Source organism: Arvicola amphibius, chromosome 7 (genome assembly GCF_903992535.2).
Source record: "Arvicola amphibius chromosome 7, mArvAmp1.2, whole genome shotgun sequence".
In the NCBI taxonomy this organism is placed as follows: Eukaryota; Metazoa; Chordata; class Mammalia; order Rodentia; family Cricetidae; genus Arvicola; species Arvicola amphibius.
Window position 1 is genome coordinate 95,145,513 of NC_052053.1, and position 14,870 is coordinate 95,160,382.

Consider the following 14,870-nt stretch of genomic DNA (forward strand, 5'->3'; position numbering starts at 1 on the left):
GCCTTGTCTGGTTGTCTTAATAGAGGATAAGACAAGCAGGTATTACTAAACCTTCATCTGTTGGAATGTAGGAGGTCTGAACCATTTTCCAGCCTGTCTCTATAAGACAGGGGGGTGGGCAAGTTAAAGAACAAGATGGCTTCTGTGCCCCTAGCTCTGTGAACTCAGAATATTTGCAAGTCACTACTGAGGCCTATGGTCTTTTTCTTTGATTTTATTGAGCAGAGACAGATAAGGCAGTTGTTGGTCCATCAGTGGCTTCTGGCAACACTGCACCATCCCCATCCTCTCCCACCTCTCCCACTTTGGATACCACTGCTTCTCTGGAGATGAACAATCCTCATGCCATCCCACGCCGGCATGCACCGATTGAACAGCTTGCTCGCCAAGGCTCCTTCCGGGGATTTCCTGCTCTTAGCCAGAAGATGTCACCCTTTAAACGCCAACTATCCCTCCGCATCAATGAGTTGCCTTCCACTATGCAGAGGAAGACTGATTTCCCAATCAAAAACGCAGGTAATATACTCCAGCTCTGAAGCACCGCCACCTTCAGCGACAACACAGATCCCTCAGAGTTAGTCTCCTGTCTCTCTGAAGCTGTTAGTTGTATTGTGTGTCATATCCTATGACAGCAAACTAGGGCCCATGGGGGCTGGAGAGATGGCTCAGAGGTTAAGAGTACTGACCACTGACTGCTCTTCCAGAGGTCCTGAGTTCAATTCCCAGCAACCACATGGTGGCTCATACCCATCTGTAATGAGATCTGGTGCCAGAACACTGTATACATAATAATCAATCAATCAATTAATCAATCAATCTTTAAAAAAAAAAAAAACTAGGGCCCCTGAATAATATCCTCTCTTCCGTAAGTAGTTGACAGAACCACATGGGCTTTCTGGCTTGAGCCACAGGTTGGTGGTTTGTCCTGGTGTAGGTGCACTCTCCCTCTGCCAGCCTATTTCCAAACATCAGGGTTCCAAATTCTTTTTTTTTTTTTTTTTTTTTGATTTTTCAAGACAGGGTTTCTCTGTGGCTTTGGAGCCTGTCCTGGAACTAGCTCTTGTAGACCAGGCTGGCCTTGAACTCACAGAGATCCACCTGCCTCTGCCTCCCGAGTGCTGGGATTAAAGGCGTGCGCCACCACCGCCCGGCTTCCAAATTCCATTCTTACTGTGCTGCACAGGACCTGGGAGAATTAAAGAGGCTTTTGAAACATTTACAAGTTAATAGTACCACTGTCACCACTGTCAAAGCAGCAGAAGAAATGGGTCAGTGTTCCTTGTGTTTCTGGGATGTTGACTTCATAGGGAAGACACTCTAAATGGCTCTCTTATACAAATCTAAGGCCCACTGTTGAGCAGAAGCAGGAGTCGCTCACATTTGTTCATCACCTCTGTGTGTTCTCTGTTCAGCTGAGCCAGCCTGTAAGCTCTGTCCTTATCATATGATCTAGAGCTAAAACGTTAGATTTTGGCCCTATTCTACTTCCCTCTGAAACATGTCATGCTATCTCTATGACTGAACATGAGGAAGCTCTGGCTCAGTCGGCCCTTCTACTGACAACACTATAAAGTACCGAGGTAAGATCTGTGTGCAGATGAAACTAGGCTTAGAGGACAGTTGGAGATGGGTGACCACAGGAAGTCTTTACTGATACAAGCTCCAGAGGCTTCAAGTACCTGGTCAGTCTCCCTCTGGGGCAGACGAGGCGCAAAGGGCTTTGTCTTCTCGCAGACACACAGAGGTTCAGTACACGTGGTTTATTTGCTCGGGTGAGGAAGTGTTCTCAGAGTCTTTCTTCCCAAACACACAGGATCGCAAACTTTCTTGGACCCAAACTCTAGGCGAAAGCAATCTTCCTGCTTGGCTGTCCAGACTTAGTATTAAGGAGTCTTTAGCGTCCTCAGCTCCCTTGTCTTTGACGTCACAGTTCATGTGCTAGGGACTTTAAAGAAGATGAGACTGGTGACAATGTCCTAATTGATTCGGGGCGAAGCTTTGTGCCCACCTTCGCCTGTCTTTTTTTTTTTTTTATAAAATTGCTTAATGTCTCTAGAACCTGATTGGGTCATAACTTCTAGGAACTTGCTGAAAGAAAATAGATTGCAGAAATCTTCCAGAAAGATCCGCCTATTGCATGCACCCTCACATTAAAATAAAAAAAAAATAACCCCATTAAATTCCCCACAATGTCATAAGAAGAAATAAATTTAGGGATTTGCAGAGAAAGAGACTCTATCTTAGTGTATAAGTTACTGACATTTTCTGCTTTGCTATCTGAAGTGTTCATCAATTAATTTACTGAAGTTGATGGTGTAGCCTGACAGTTGAGACTTGTCCTTCTGCAAGCAAAGGAGATAAAGTGAAAAATGGCTGCCTACAGCACAGTGTCATATTCCATTTCCTGTCTAGAACATTCTGCTTGCCTTGCAGTGCCAGAGGTGGAAGGAGAGGCAGAGAGCATCAGTTCCCTGTGCTCACAGATCACCAATGCCTTCAGCACACCCTCTGAAGACCCCTTTTCCTCCGCCCCAATGACCAAGCCAGTGACCCTGGTGGCACCACAGTCTCCTGTCTTACAAGGTTGGTAACCTCTGACCTCAGTTGTTCTCTTTAAACAATCCTGTTAGCATGCTGCTTGTGAACTGGAAGTTAGCATCCCGAGCTTGCCGTTATCCTCCTCTCCCTGCCCACCTCTCCTGTTTCCTGATGACCACTTCCATCATTTGGCACACATGTCATCTGCTAGTAAGAGTTTCTATAACCTCAGTCCACCACTTTATCTTCCTCTTGACTTAAGGGTCAGAACAGCCAGCCAGCTTTACAAAATCAGTAACTATCAGGATTGGTTCAGACTCTGTGCCTTCTAGCATAGTGATTCCCCACCAGGGACAATTTTGCCCTCTCGGAAAATTCGGCCTTCTTTGAATGGAGACATTTTGGGAAGGGATGTTAATTACAGCATCAGAAATCCTGCTAAACATCCTTCAGTGTGCAGGACGGGACCCACAGCAAAGATTACCCATTCCAAAATGTCAGTGGTGTCAAAATCGAAGAGACCTGGACTCACCTCCTCTCTACTGAGAGGCTCATAAAGTAGAAGAAGCCTTTCTGCAGCTCACTGGTTTATTTTAAGGTCTGTAACAAGTATCCTAAAATTGCCTTTGTGACAACAGAGTTACACTCCAGAATTGGAGCCCCCCCCACCCCCAGATGCTAATGAAGTCCTCACTCATGAGTCAACAGAGAATTTATGTCACTTAAGTCAGCGATGGTTTAGTCCATCTCTGGAGAGTACAGAGAAAGGGCTGCCCTGTAGGGCAGTGCCTTTACCCCTAGAAGAAGCTGCCATAAACCCTTGGCTTTGGTCTAATTCTGGAGCTCTGTCTCTTTTGAAGCAAATGCCATATGTGCTTTCTATCCAGCTGACAGACATTTGTAGTATTAGAAAAAATAAACTTGGTCTATTGAGCACTAAACAGTGCCTGCCACAGTGGAAAACCCTCACACGTTATCTTAGTTAAGCCTCAAATAGCTTTTTGAGGAAGGCATTACAAATAAGAGAAATGACTGGGTGGTGATACCACATGCCTTTAATCCCAGTACTAGGGAGGCAGAGGCAGGTAGATATGTGTGTGTTCAAGGCCAGCCTGGTCTACAAAGTAAGTTCTAGGACAGCCAGGGCACACAGAAACCGTGTCTCAAAAAAACAAGAAAAGAAAAATGAGGCCAAGAGGCTAAGAGACATGCCCAGACTCTACAGTTAGGATTTATGTCAAATCTTCCTGGACCAGTTACGTCCCGCTGGCCCTGACTGCTTACAGGGCACTGGGCATAAAACCTGGACAGAACACAGTCCTTTGTCTTTTGAGGGCATCCAGTTTATGGCTAAGGTGGTTTGTTGTTGTTCAGCCCCAGGTAAACAATACCTGTCGCCCTTTGTGTGGTTGTGCACTCCTAAAGAAGGGGAAGACAGAGTGTATCGTAGGGCAGGGAAGGCATGTGTCTGCCCCATGCTAGAGATGGAGAGCTGGAACACGGACTAGAACCTGATAGAGGAATCAAAGAACTAGGGCTAAGAGCTTTGAGTAAAAGGAAATGAGGACAGAAAGATCAGCACTTTGGGGTGTTATAAATATTACATGGGTGGGGAGTCTTAAAGGTATAAAATTAATTTTGTAGTAAATGACAATTGTGTTAAAGTAAATGAAAACACATGCCATTTGATTTCTCACTTGTAGACATACTAGAGTATGTATTCATGGTCTCTGTTTCTGAAGTTTCAATTGCCTGTAGTTAACTATCTCAAAGTATTAAATAGAAAATTCCAAAAAGAATTCATATATTTTAAGTTTTTACAATATGTTCTTACAATAATTGTTATTAACCCCTCAGTGTGTCTAGCTTATAGATGAAACTTAATCCTGGGTGTAAGGGTATGGGTAAAAACCCAGTATTATATAGGGTTTGCTACCATCTGGTTTTAGGCATCTGTAGAACATCTGGGAACGTATTTCCCAACCCCAGAGTTATGGGCTTTTGAAAGAATTAAATTTGGTAATGTATATAAAATAGTGTTAGCTTGATTCCCAGAATATACCAAGAAATTACTATACTCAACTTGCTATTGTTGTTGGCCTGATTTGATCTCTTGGAAAAGTGTAGAAGAACGAAATGTGCTTTATCTACTTAATTAGTCCAAAGCCTAGTTCTTGAACAGTCATGTTCAACTTAATTTGTATTAGATAGGCTTCATTTCCTCTCTCACATACATACTTTCATAGAACAGTCATCTGATACAGTCTTTGTCAGAAGGTGTGTGTGTCCACTGTAGGAAGCATGGTCGTCCCAGCACCAGCTGCGCTGCCTTGTCCTCCCACCAGTATAGCACATTGGCCTGGCTGCCCATCTCCATGGAGTAGCTTGGATACCCTGCATGAATTAACTCCATCAATGTTGTCTGCTCCCATTATAGCTAATGGCACTGACTCAGCCTTCCATGTGCTTGCTGCTAAGCCAGCCAATGCTGCTCTAGCACCCGTAGCAATGCCTGTGCGTGAAACGAACCCTTGGGCCCATGCCCCTGATGCTGCTAACAAGGAAATTGCAGCCATACGTCCGGGTAAGGTGGCCACAGATATTGAAGTAGATTCTGGGAGCAGGTTCTAAAATCAGCCAGTTACCTGAGTGAGGACTATAAAAATATATTCCCTCCCAGACAGAAGTGGCTGTGAGAACAGGCTCTAAAACTGGGGCAAGAGGATAAGCTGGGAGGCTCTCAGGACTGTAGAACCCAGCTATTACAGAGCGTTAGTGAGCCACCGTTCCCTGCAGCACCCCTTATCGCTGGACTTAACAGCACACACAGCTGCCTATAGATAAAGGTAGCTACCATAGTGCCGTGAACAATTTTTTTTTACACTTACTTTTCTGGAGTGTTTTGAGGCAGGATCTCACTATATAACTCTGGCTGGAACTCACTCCTAGACCTGCCTGCCTCTCCCTCCTGAGTGCTGGGATTAAAGGTGTGCACTACCAGTCCTGACTTTCGGTGTTTTTTCTTTTTAATTATCCATGTTTTGGGGGCTTTTGAGACAGTATTGCTATGTAGCCCTAACCTCTTGGTCCACTGCCTCAAACTCTTGTTCTGGGAGTGCAGGCGTGCACCATGGGTCCAGCTCTTTGACCTCCCACCCCCATCCCAGAGAATAAGCCAGTTTCTCTACTGTGGCTGCACCATGGCAACTTGATAGGCTTTTCGCACCTGTCAGCTGCCTTGGGTCAGGGGTTTGAGCCATAGCTGAAGAGCCTCAGAATGTCTTAAGATAAGCACGTACTCAGATTCTGCTTGTCCTTTTTGGCTGGTGACACTTCAGTTCCTCTACCAGAGCCACCAGTGTCCCATCATGGGGGCATGTTCCACACTTTAGGATCATTTACATAACTGAGGTTATCAAGAACGGCCTGCCTCTAATTCTTCCTCTGTCTTGTTGGTTCTAGGGACTGAGTGGGGTCAGTCTTCTGGTGCTGCCTCTCCAGGTCTCTTCCAGGCTGGTCATAGACGTACTCCCTCTGAGGCTGACCGTTGGTTAGAAGAAGTATCAAAGAGCGTCCGGGTCCAGCAGCCACAGGCCCCAACTGCCCCTCTGCAGCCAGTTCTTCAGCCTCCTCCACCTACTGCCATTGCCCAGCCAGCACCTTTCCAAGGAAATACATTCCTCAGCTCTCAGCCTGTCCCAGTGGGTGTGGTCCCACCCCTGCAACCAGCCTTTGTCCCTGCCCAGTCCTACCCTGTGGCCAATGGGATGCCCTATGCAGCCTCTAATGTGCCTGTAGTGGGCATCACCCCTTCCCAGATGGTGGCCAATGTGTTTGGCACTGCGGGTCATCCTCAGGCCAGTCATCCCCATCAGTCACCAAGCCTGGCCAGGCAGCAGACATCCCCTCAGTATGAGACAAGTAGCACCACCGCCAGTCCCTTCTTTAAGCCTCCTGCTCAGCACCTCAATGGTTCTGCAGCTTTCAATGGTGTAGACGGTGGCAGGCTGGCCTCAGGAAGCAGGCATGCAGAGGCCCCTGCAGCCACCTGCCCAGTGGATCCTTTTGAAGCCCAGTGGGCTGCATTAGAAAGCAAGTCCAAGCAGCGCACTAATCCCTCCCCTACCAACCCTTTCTCCAGCGACTTACAGAAGACGTTTGAAATCGAACTTTAGACAGTTTCTGCGACATGTCTTTTTCTGTACTTAGGCAGAGGAGCAAAGGGGACTTTTGCTTTCCTGATCAGTACACTTTTTACTAATCCCAAAGGTCCCAAGGAGCGAGTCCAAGCTCAGAGTACAGTGAGGGGTGATGTCCAGAGAGGAAAGCACTCCTGGAGAGGACCGCTCTGCAGCAAGGCTAGAGAAGTCAAGGAGACGTTGCCTTTTGACCGCTCTCATACCCTTACAAATTTCTGGCAACAGAGAGGCAGAAGTATCTGAAGAGGAATCTGTATTCAAAGCACATTTACTGAAATATAAAATGTAACAGTGAGCAAAACAATCTCCCTTTATTCTTCAGGCCAGTCACCCATTCCTCCCAGTACTGGCCTGACTTAGAACAGTGTGGCTTGTACAGGCTGGGAAGCGAGGCAGGCCATGCTGCCCTGTTCACAGGAGGGCTCAGCAGCAGCTGCCCAGCAGAGCTGTGTCCTGGGGATAAAGCTGAGCTTCCATTTTGAATAACAGAATAAATATTATAAATATATATATATCAAAAAAGCCAAAATCTTTATTTTTATGCACCTAGAATATTTTAAATAGTTCTCAATATTAAAAAGTTGTATGAGTTGTAAGTAATCTTGCCAAAAGCGAGCGGGTTAGTTGTAAGAAATTGTACATAAGATTGATTTATCGTTGATGCCTATTGAAGAGAGAGGGTCGGGAACTGTGGACAGGAGCCCTGGCTTGTCTGATCACTCATCGTAACTAGCACGTGCAACAACAATCATACTGATGACCAGTTCAGCCACTAGGTTGTAGTTTTAAATAAAATGAAAGCAGTGTTCTTGTTTTAAACCTATGGTGAAACTCTAATGTCATTATTTTAGTGGAATCAATCTACGCTCTAGAGAATGTATTATCTTTTATGTATCATTGCAGTTTCCTTATGTTAATCCTTTATCATTAAGGTGACAGTGACATAATATCCAGAAAGGGAATGCAGGCTATTGTGTTGGTTTGTAGTATGGGTCTTAATGGGTTTTGTCCTTAAAGTTTTGTTCCCATAAGTTTTATAGGGATGAGGATTCTGGATTTATCTGCTCTGTGTGTCCGTTTCCCCGTCCTCCCCGCCATGAACAGAACATCCCATGCCAGTTGAAGCTACTTGACCTCGGGTAACAACGTGAGACCCCATCTCATTTTTACTTTTGAACGTTGGCCTTACAATCAAATGTAAGTTATATATACATATATATATTTGTACTGATGAGAATTTATAATCTGCTTTAACAAAATAAATGTTCGTGGTAGAAGCTTTTGCCCATGAAGGGCTGTTCTTATTTGCAAGTGAACTTCTAGTTCTGTTTTTTATTCCCCTCTACTGCCAGTTTCTAGTTTGGACTAGTATAGTCCTTAGCTGTCGTGGGTGCACCAGTGACTGTGGTGCTCAGAGTTGATCTGCAGCAGCAGCATGGACCGAAGCTGGGACTCCTAGTCACAGGGGTGCAGTGGTGCTGTATGGATAGACAGGGTCTCACTACGTAGTCCTGGCTGGCTTCGAACTCAGAGATCCACCCACCTCTGCCTCTCAGTGCGCCACCACAGCCTGACAGCACTGCTTCCCTGAGGTGCAGCTTAGTGGAATGTGAACTCAGCATGCCTGAGATCTCCCACCACGCATGCGCGTGCACATGCACACAAATACCTATAATACCAGACTATTCACCAGCCCAATTAAATCAAAATTCCAATGGGAGGGTCCCAAGCTGTGCTTCAGATCTTGAGGAATGTGTTTCTGCAGTTTGTTACACTCTGGTTAGCAGGGTAAGCACCCTGGTCTAGAGCATTTACTGTTGCCGCTCAGCTTCCTGCTTGTACCTGCAAACAGCTGACACCCAACCGTTTCTCAGCTCTCTCCTTTCTGAGCAAGATGACCTGAGACACAGCTTCTACATGCAGCCTTGTTTTCCAGCCAATGTCAGAGCTTTGATACTAGATAGTCTTCTAGGAGAGTCTAGGAGTTAAAGTGGGAAAGCCTTGGAAGCTCACTAAGTGCATGCCTCTTCCTTGAGTGTTACTAAGAAATCAGAGGTTCTAAAAGATGAAGGATCCCTTCCTGCATCTCAGACTAAAAACCACTTCCCCAGTCGTGACTGGCACCCTCAAACCTGTTAATGCTGGGTTTTGTGGGTTTGGGGCTATTTAGAGACAGGGTTTCACTCTGTGGCCCAGGCTGGCTCACACTGGGGCATTCCTGCTTCAGCCTCCCAGGCATTGGGATTCTAGGTATGCACCACCATTCCCGGTGTGGGTTCCAGGTCACACTCGGGTCATCAGGCCTGGCAGTGGATGTTTTAACACCGCTGCTTTCAGCATAGGTCTCACTTTCCTCTAGCCACACATAGGCTGCTCCACAGATTCCCACTGAGGGAAGCACGGCCAGTGAACTGTGTGCTCCTCAGGGCACATCTCTGCAGCCTAGTTCTTTCCCAATATCTTCACACTCAGATTACAGTCCATCTGGCTTTTTCACCCCACATCCCTAAAGTGAGGCCGTATGATTGTATTCCACCTTGCTGAGAACTTTCCCAAACTCACTATGAACTCCATACAGCTATAGATTGACGCCAGCTGTGCCACTACCCAGGAGGATGGAGAGGCCTGGAAGACAGCTCACCATCTGACTTTGGGTTCTAGCATAGAATACTCTGAGCAGTTGCCACTACTGCTACTGTCACATGCCTCCCTACCCAGCTTGCTCTGTAGTGTGGTGAGTGGATCCTCTGTACAAATTGAGCATCCCTCACTCAAAATCAAACATACTTCTAGACGTTTCCGCAGGCTGACATGGCATATGGGTGTTTCCGGCTTCCAAGCATTTCAGATTTTTAGATTAGGGATGCTCAACTAGTAAAGTCTGCAAATATTTAAAAGTTTACAACACTTTGGTCCCAAGCATTTCAGATAAAGGATCCTCAATGCAGCAGGAACTATAAAGAGAAGGTGAAAAGGAGCAATTCTGTATAAGTGTAGTCCTCTTCTCAGCAGCCTGACGTCATAGCACACAGACCCTGCTGAGCACTACAGGGGAGGCTGACACTGACAGCTGCTGGGGCTTAACCCTGGCTTCCTGAGAGGGCCAGTATCTGAGGGGTGACTCCTTTGCAAGCCATGTCTTACCATCCCTTCTCCCCAGCAAACTATCCGGAACTGGAGCCACAGCTAGCCTTCATCCCTGCTGCCAGTCAGGCTGAGCATTTGGCTGGAAGCGAGAACAGCTGGCACAGCAGAAGCTGGAGTAATATTCATTGCCACAGAGCTGGGCCTGCAGGATCAAGGCACAGTTGGCCAGCTCCGGCTGGTCGATGCACTCCCTGCCCAGGTCCCTGGACTGAGCGACTGGTGCTGTGGAACAAGAGAGAAAGAGCTGAGGCAGCTCCCCTGCCACAGCTTCTCACCTGGTCCACACATACTTGATCAGCAAGAAGGGATTATGGCTTCCGCTCCTTGCTGGCCTCACTAGTGGTCCTCCTGTGTTGCCTATCTGCAGTCTCAGCCCAGTGCACAGCCTTTCCCAGACTCCCCCTGACTGGATCATCAGATGGATCTGCCCTCACTGTCCAGAGCCAAAGAGCCACAGGACAGCTCTGTTGGCCCGGATTGGAAGGAAGGAAGGATAGGTAGGGTCAGTCCTAGGAAAGCTGGAAGTCAGCGAGAGCTGCCATTGTCCCTGGTGCTGCTGAGTCCTCCAGCCTCCCCAGCTCACCCGTCTCCTAGCCCCATCTTTCCTGCTTTCCACCAGAGAACGTGATGAATCTTCAAAGCCCTGTTAGCCGTGGCCGATAGCGTAACCCGTGCTACCTCACCTTTCCTAGGAGTTTGTCACTCAGATCTATTCTACTGCTGCGTCCTAGTTACCCTCTCTGCAGGATCTGTGCTGCGCTGTCCCCAATGTCCCCACAGCCAGCCATACAGGGCTGAGTCTCTTCATTTCCCTGCTCCTTCAGAAGACCCCATGAAAGACCAGACCAGCTGAGTGGCCTTAGAAGGGTTTGGCATTCTTACCAACATAACTGGAGCATGGTAGCTAACCCACGTGTACACGCTTATTTTTCAAAATCAGGAACTTTCATTCCAACTATCTGCCGTTGCAGGTCTAACCTATCACAGTAGACGGTCCCTTCCCTACCCAGTTCCCTTGGGCAAATTTCTTGAGCTCTAGGGGCCTCTGCTTCCTTCTCTGAAATGGAGAGGAAATAGTGTCTGCCTCAGAAGGGTGTTCTAAGGACTTAAAACAGCTGGTCCTGGTGGCACAGGCCTGCAGTCTCTACTTGGGAGGTTGAGGCAGACCACGGCTTCAAGGCCAGCCGAGGCAACTCAGGGAGACCCTATCTCAAACTAAAAATACCCAAAAGAGGCATAGCAGTGTAGTTTGGTAGTAGAGTGTAGAGTGCTTGTCTATAACAGAGAAGCCACTCACGACAGCACCCAGGACATGCAATAACCATGGCAGAAATTTGAGTGCTTACTGCTGTCTTGACCCCACAGCAGTGTCTTCCTCAAAAAAATGAAGCAGGGGTAGAACAGGTGCCAGACTGCCTTCCAGTCCCACAGTGTTTCCTGCTCTTCACTAAGCCCTCATACGCAAAACAGTTCGGATTTTACTCTAATGTGCTAGAAGCCTAAGCCCACCCCATGCTAACACTGACTCCAATGCCGCCAAAGCCATGACTTGGGCAGCATGAGACAGTCACTGTGTGACTATCAGAAAACCAACTAACGAGAGCATCTATCTGCAGGCTGGTCAATGGAAGAGGGGAACAGATGGAATTCTGGAGAGATGCTTCTAAAATAAGTAAAGGCTGCAACATCCAGCAGAGGACAAGAGAAAGGAGGCTTGCTGTGGCCATGAGTCGGGTCAGGAAGTTCAGCATGGTGGCTTCACGTCACCAAAACCCCACTAGCCTCCACTGTCAAACTTCCATTGTCATCTGGCCTCCCTCACGGTAGACACATCTGCAGTTGGTCACAAATGTGAATGTCCAGATCCCCTTGGATTGTTTGTTTTTGAGGTGGGTTTTGTGTGGCTTTTGTTTTAACACAGGGATGGTGCTCACGCTGCACTCAAACTAGTAATCCTGCTATGTAAGCCACGTGCTAGGATTCCTCAGTCCTCATAACGATTGCCCACCAGACCATAGGAGTCTGCATTCTTGGTCTTGTCCGTCTGGCTAGTGTAGAGATGAGATGGATTTTCTAGGAACAGCAGAGGTGGAGTATGTTCTCACCAGGGTGCTGCTGTTCACACAGGTACACCGAGCCACCAGCTATCTGAGTTCCCTGGGTTGCAGAGCACTGGGCTGGGTCCTGGGGCCCCAGAGTGAGAGTCAGTCTTGCAAAGCAACATTTCAACACACACCTTCAGCTCTGGCCAGTTCCCACGCTCAGCCTCACAGCCAGAATGACAGCCAGCACTGACCCCAGCCCTCCCATATTGGCACTGGAACTCGGCTTGTCGTGACTGTTCACGGAGACTAGGCAGTCAGTGCCCCGGTACCTCCGTGCCAGGCACCATTCCCCAGGATCTGCCTCAGGTCTGCGAGAGCTGGCTGCCTGATGAGAGGTTCTGACCTGCTGCTCTGACCTTCCCTGAAACACTAAGACCTACGGAGAGCAGAGCGAGTGGTCCCCGCTCCCGCCCTGTCATTCCAACACAGCTCCCGTGAGTGGGAGCTTTAGCTTTAAGATGCCAGTTCTAAGATGCACCCGGGAGAGTAAAGTAGCCTTGGCTACATAGAAAATTCAAGGCCAGCCTGGGCTACAAAAGGAAAGAAAACCAGGAGTCAAAAAAAGCCTGGGTTTGGTTCCCAGCTGTCCACACATCTGCTGTGTGGATGACGAGAACGTCCCTGTAACTCTCTGGGTACCTGTCTCATGGATAAAAGGATGAGGGTGACCCTGCCCTCTGTTACATGCCTAGATGATCAAAGAGATACTTTCCCATCCTTTTTTATATAAAAATTCCGACTATACATGATTTGGTAAGGAGACTGTAACCAGACATTGGTCAAAGAATCATCTGTGCCTTTTAAGAATAAGGCCTTTTATTTACGTATGTATTTATTGCTAGGGATGGAGTCGAAGGCCTTGCATGTTAGGCAAAAACTGCACTGAGCCCAGCCCCACAGTACCGTCTGCCACCCTTGATTAGAATGGACAGATTTTAGGGGTCTGTCTGTCTTAAAGCATTAGGCTGGCAGGGTTCTGAGGAACTTGCAGTGCCAGCCTGAACCCTTCCCCACCTCTACACCTCAGCCTTAGGTAGTGAAGTAGTCCCAAGCAAAGTGGGGCTCTGCGGTGACACCGAATGCCTGCCCCCAGTTACAATACCAGAAGCTAGAAAGTGAGCGCAGGTGAGAATGAGATCGCTAAGCCTGTGTCCTGCAGTGCCCAGCTGGCCTTCAGGACAGCAAAACCCAGGGACAAGCCCCTCTTACCTGGCAGGGCCACCTTCACTTGGGTGCTGTGGCTCACAGCCTGGTTCCCACGGTAGGCACTGCATGTGTAGGAGCCCTCGTCCCTGGGCCGCAGGTTGTGGATCAGCAGTGTACCATCTGGAGACTGGTGCACACGGTGGCCGTCTGCCTGCACTGGGAGTCCATTCCTGGAGGGAAGAGGACATTGGGAGAGCCATCCAGGGCTTCCGGAGACGTGCCCTGGGAGGCCTGGGAGATAAGATATTAGCCAAGGCTATTCCAGAGCGAGCCTTCTCTCTCCTCAGGGAAGTGAGTAGGAGGACATTACCAAATCCAAGTGACACAGCTGAGCACTGAGTTACAGATTGCCTTGGATCCACAAAGGAACCCACTCCAGCTTGTCACTGACAGATGCCAGGCCCTGTGTCAGGAGGAAAGGTACATGTAACCTTCAGGGAGCCTTTCACAAGAAACGGGTCAGCTGAGCTGAGGAGGGGAGGCGGCCGCACAGCTGGCCAACAGAAGGGGAAAGAAACTAGGGATTTGGGACCTTGAAGACAAGCCACAGCCAGATCAAGAGGAGGCAGGGGGAGCCAGACAGAACCTGCTGTGGCTCCCAGCAAGGGTTTAAGCAGGCTCTGGGAGTGGCTAGAACGCCTTGAGGGGAGCAGGGACAGTCTGGGGGGAGGGCCTGGAAGAGAGAGCAGGGGTATGGAGAAGATAACGGAGCACCGAAGTAGACACAGTTGAAGGCAGATGTGGGAGGCAGAGATGGTGGCTCTAGGGCCACCCCGTGAGGGCAGCTAGGTGACCAGGTCTAGCTCATTGGTGCCTTCCCAAACGGAAAGAATGACCAGTGAGACGTTTGGATCTGGGATGCCTGTGAGAGCTGAAGCCAGAAAGCCCAGACCCAGAGTGTACCAGCACAGAAGGACCTCTCTCCTGGAAGAGCACATCTCTAAAGGCGTCCCAGGTAAGAGCTCCGAGGACAGCAGGGAAGCCATGGGAAGGGAGTGTTGAGAAGAGTGGCCAGTAGGGGTGGGGAGGTGAGTGGGTGGCCTCTCTGGAGCAGGGGCTGGATGTAGGTTATCGGGCAGACAGCAAGATGTACAGCCATGCTATGAAAGAGGACACTATGAGGACACTATGAACACAGAAGCCCCTGGCATCAAAGCCACCTAAGTGGCAGCTGACTCCATGGTCACCATCACTCGCCAGCAGGGCACCCCCTCAGGAAATACTTGCGTTTGACCTCTTGTTGCTTCTCCCAAGAGCATCCTTCCCTCTCCTTACCCTCCCTGGCCTTGTCCTTGACTCTCTCAGATCCAAAGCCTCACTTTCTTCTGTGTATAACCAGCACTTGGGGGAAAACCTGGGCCAAGGCCACCTCTCAGCACATAGTGCCCTGAGGCCCCCAAATCTCCACTGACCCCCAAATCTCCAGACACTAACATAGGTTCTGACATGTTCTAAAGAAATAGAGACAAAAGATAGTTGCTGAACTTAAATACACTAGCTGATCTGGAATCAGGCTCTGAAGTTGCGGCTGGAGAGATGGCTCAGCAGCTAAGAACGTGCTCTTGCAGAGGACCATGGTTCAGTTTCCAGAAGCCACATGGTGACTCACAACTATCCGTAGCTCCAGTTCCAGGAGATCAACCAACCTCTTCTGACCTCCACAGTACCAGGAAAA

The 14,870-nt window shown here is 48.5% G+C and overlaps 2 protein-coding genes across 13 annotated transcripts in view; one reads left to right on the forward strand and one right to left on the reverse strand.

Moving 5' to 3' along the window:
- The window catches only part of Numb (NUMB endocytic adaptor protein), a 124,191-nt gene extending 116,177 nt beyond the window's left edge, over positions 1–8,014 (forward strand). For 8 of the 11 annotated variants that reach the window (XM_038336027.2, XM_038336029.2, XM_038336028.2 and 5 more), the window contains 4 exons: positions 226–516; positions 2,434–2,583; positions 4,976–5,122; positions 6,001–8,014. In XM_038336027.2, the coding sequence (XP_038191955.1) occupies positions 226–516; positions 2,434–2,583; positions 4,976–5,122; positions 6,001–6,713 (1,301 nt within the window). In that variant the 3' untranslated portion in view covers positions 6,714–8,014. The remainder of the gene's footprint in view (positions 1–225; positions 517–2,433; positions 2,584–4,975; positions 5,123–6,000) is intronic. The other 3 variants (XM_038336034.2, XM_038336035.2, XM_038336036.2) reach the window with 1 other exon arrangement.
- A 1,916-nt stretch (positions 8,015–9,930) lies between these two features.
- Positions 9,931–14,870, reverse strand: part of Papln (papilin, proteoglycan like sulfated glycoprotein) — a 28,147-nt gene continuing 23,207 nt past the window's right edge. For both annotated transcript variants that reach the window (XM_038336009.1, XM_038336007.1), the window contains 2 exons: positions 13,199–13,365; positions 9,931–10,106 (listed from right to left, as the gene is read on the reverse strand). In XM_038336009.1, the coding sequence (XP_038191937.1) occupies positions 9,931–10,106; positions 13,199–13,365 (343 nt within the window). The remainder of the gene's footprint in view (positions 10,107–13,198; positions 13,366–14,870) is intronic.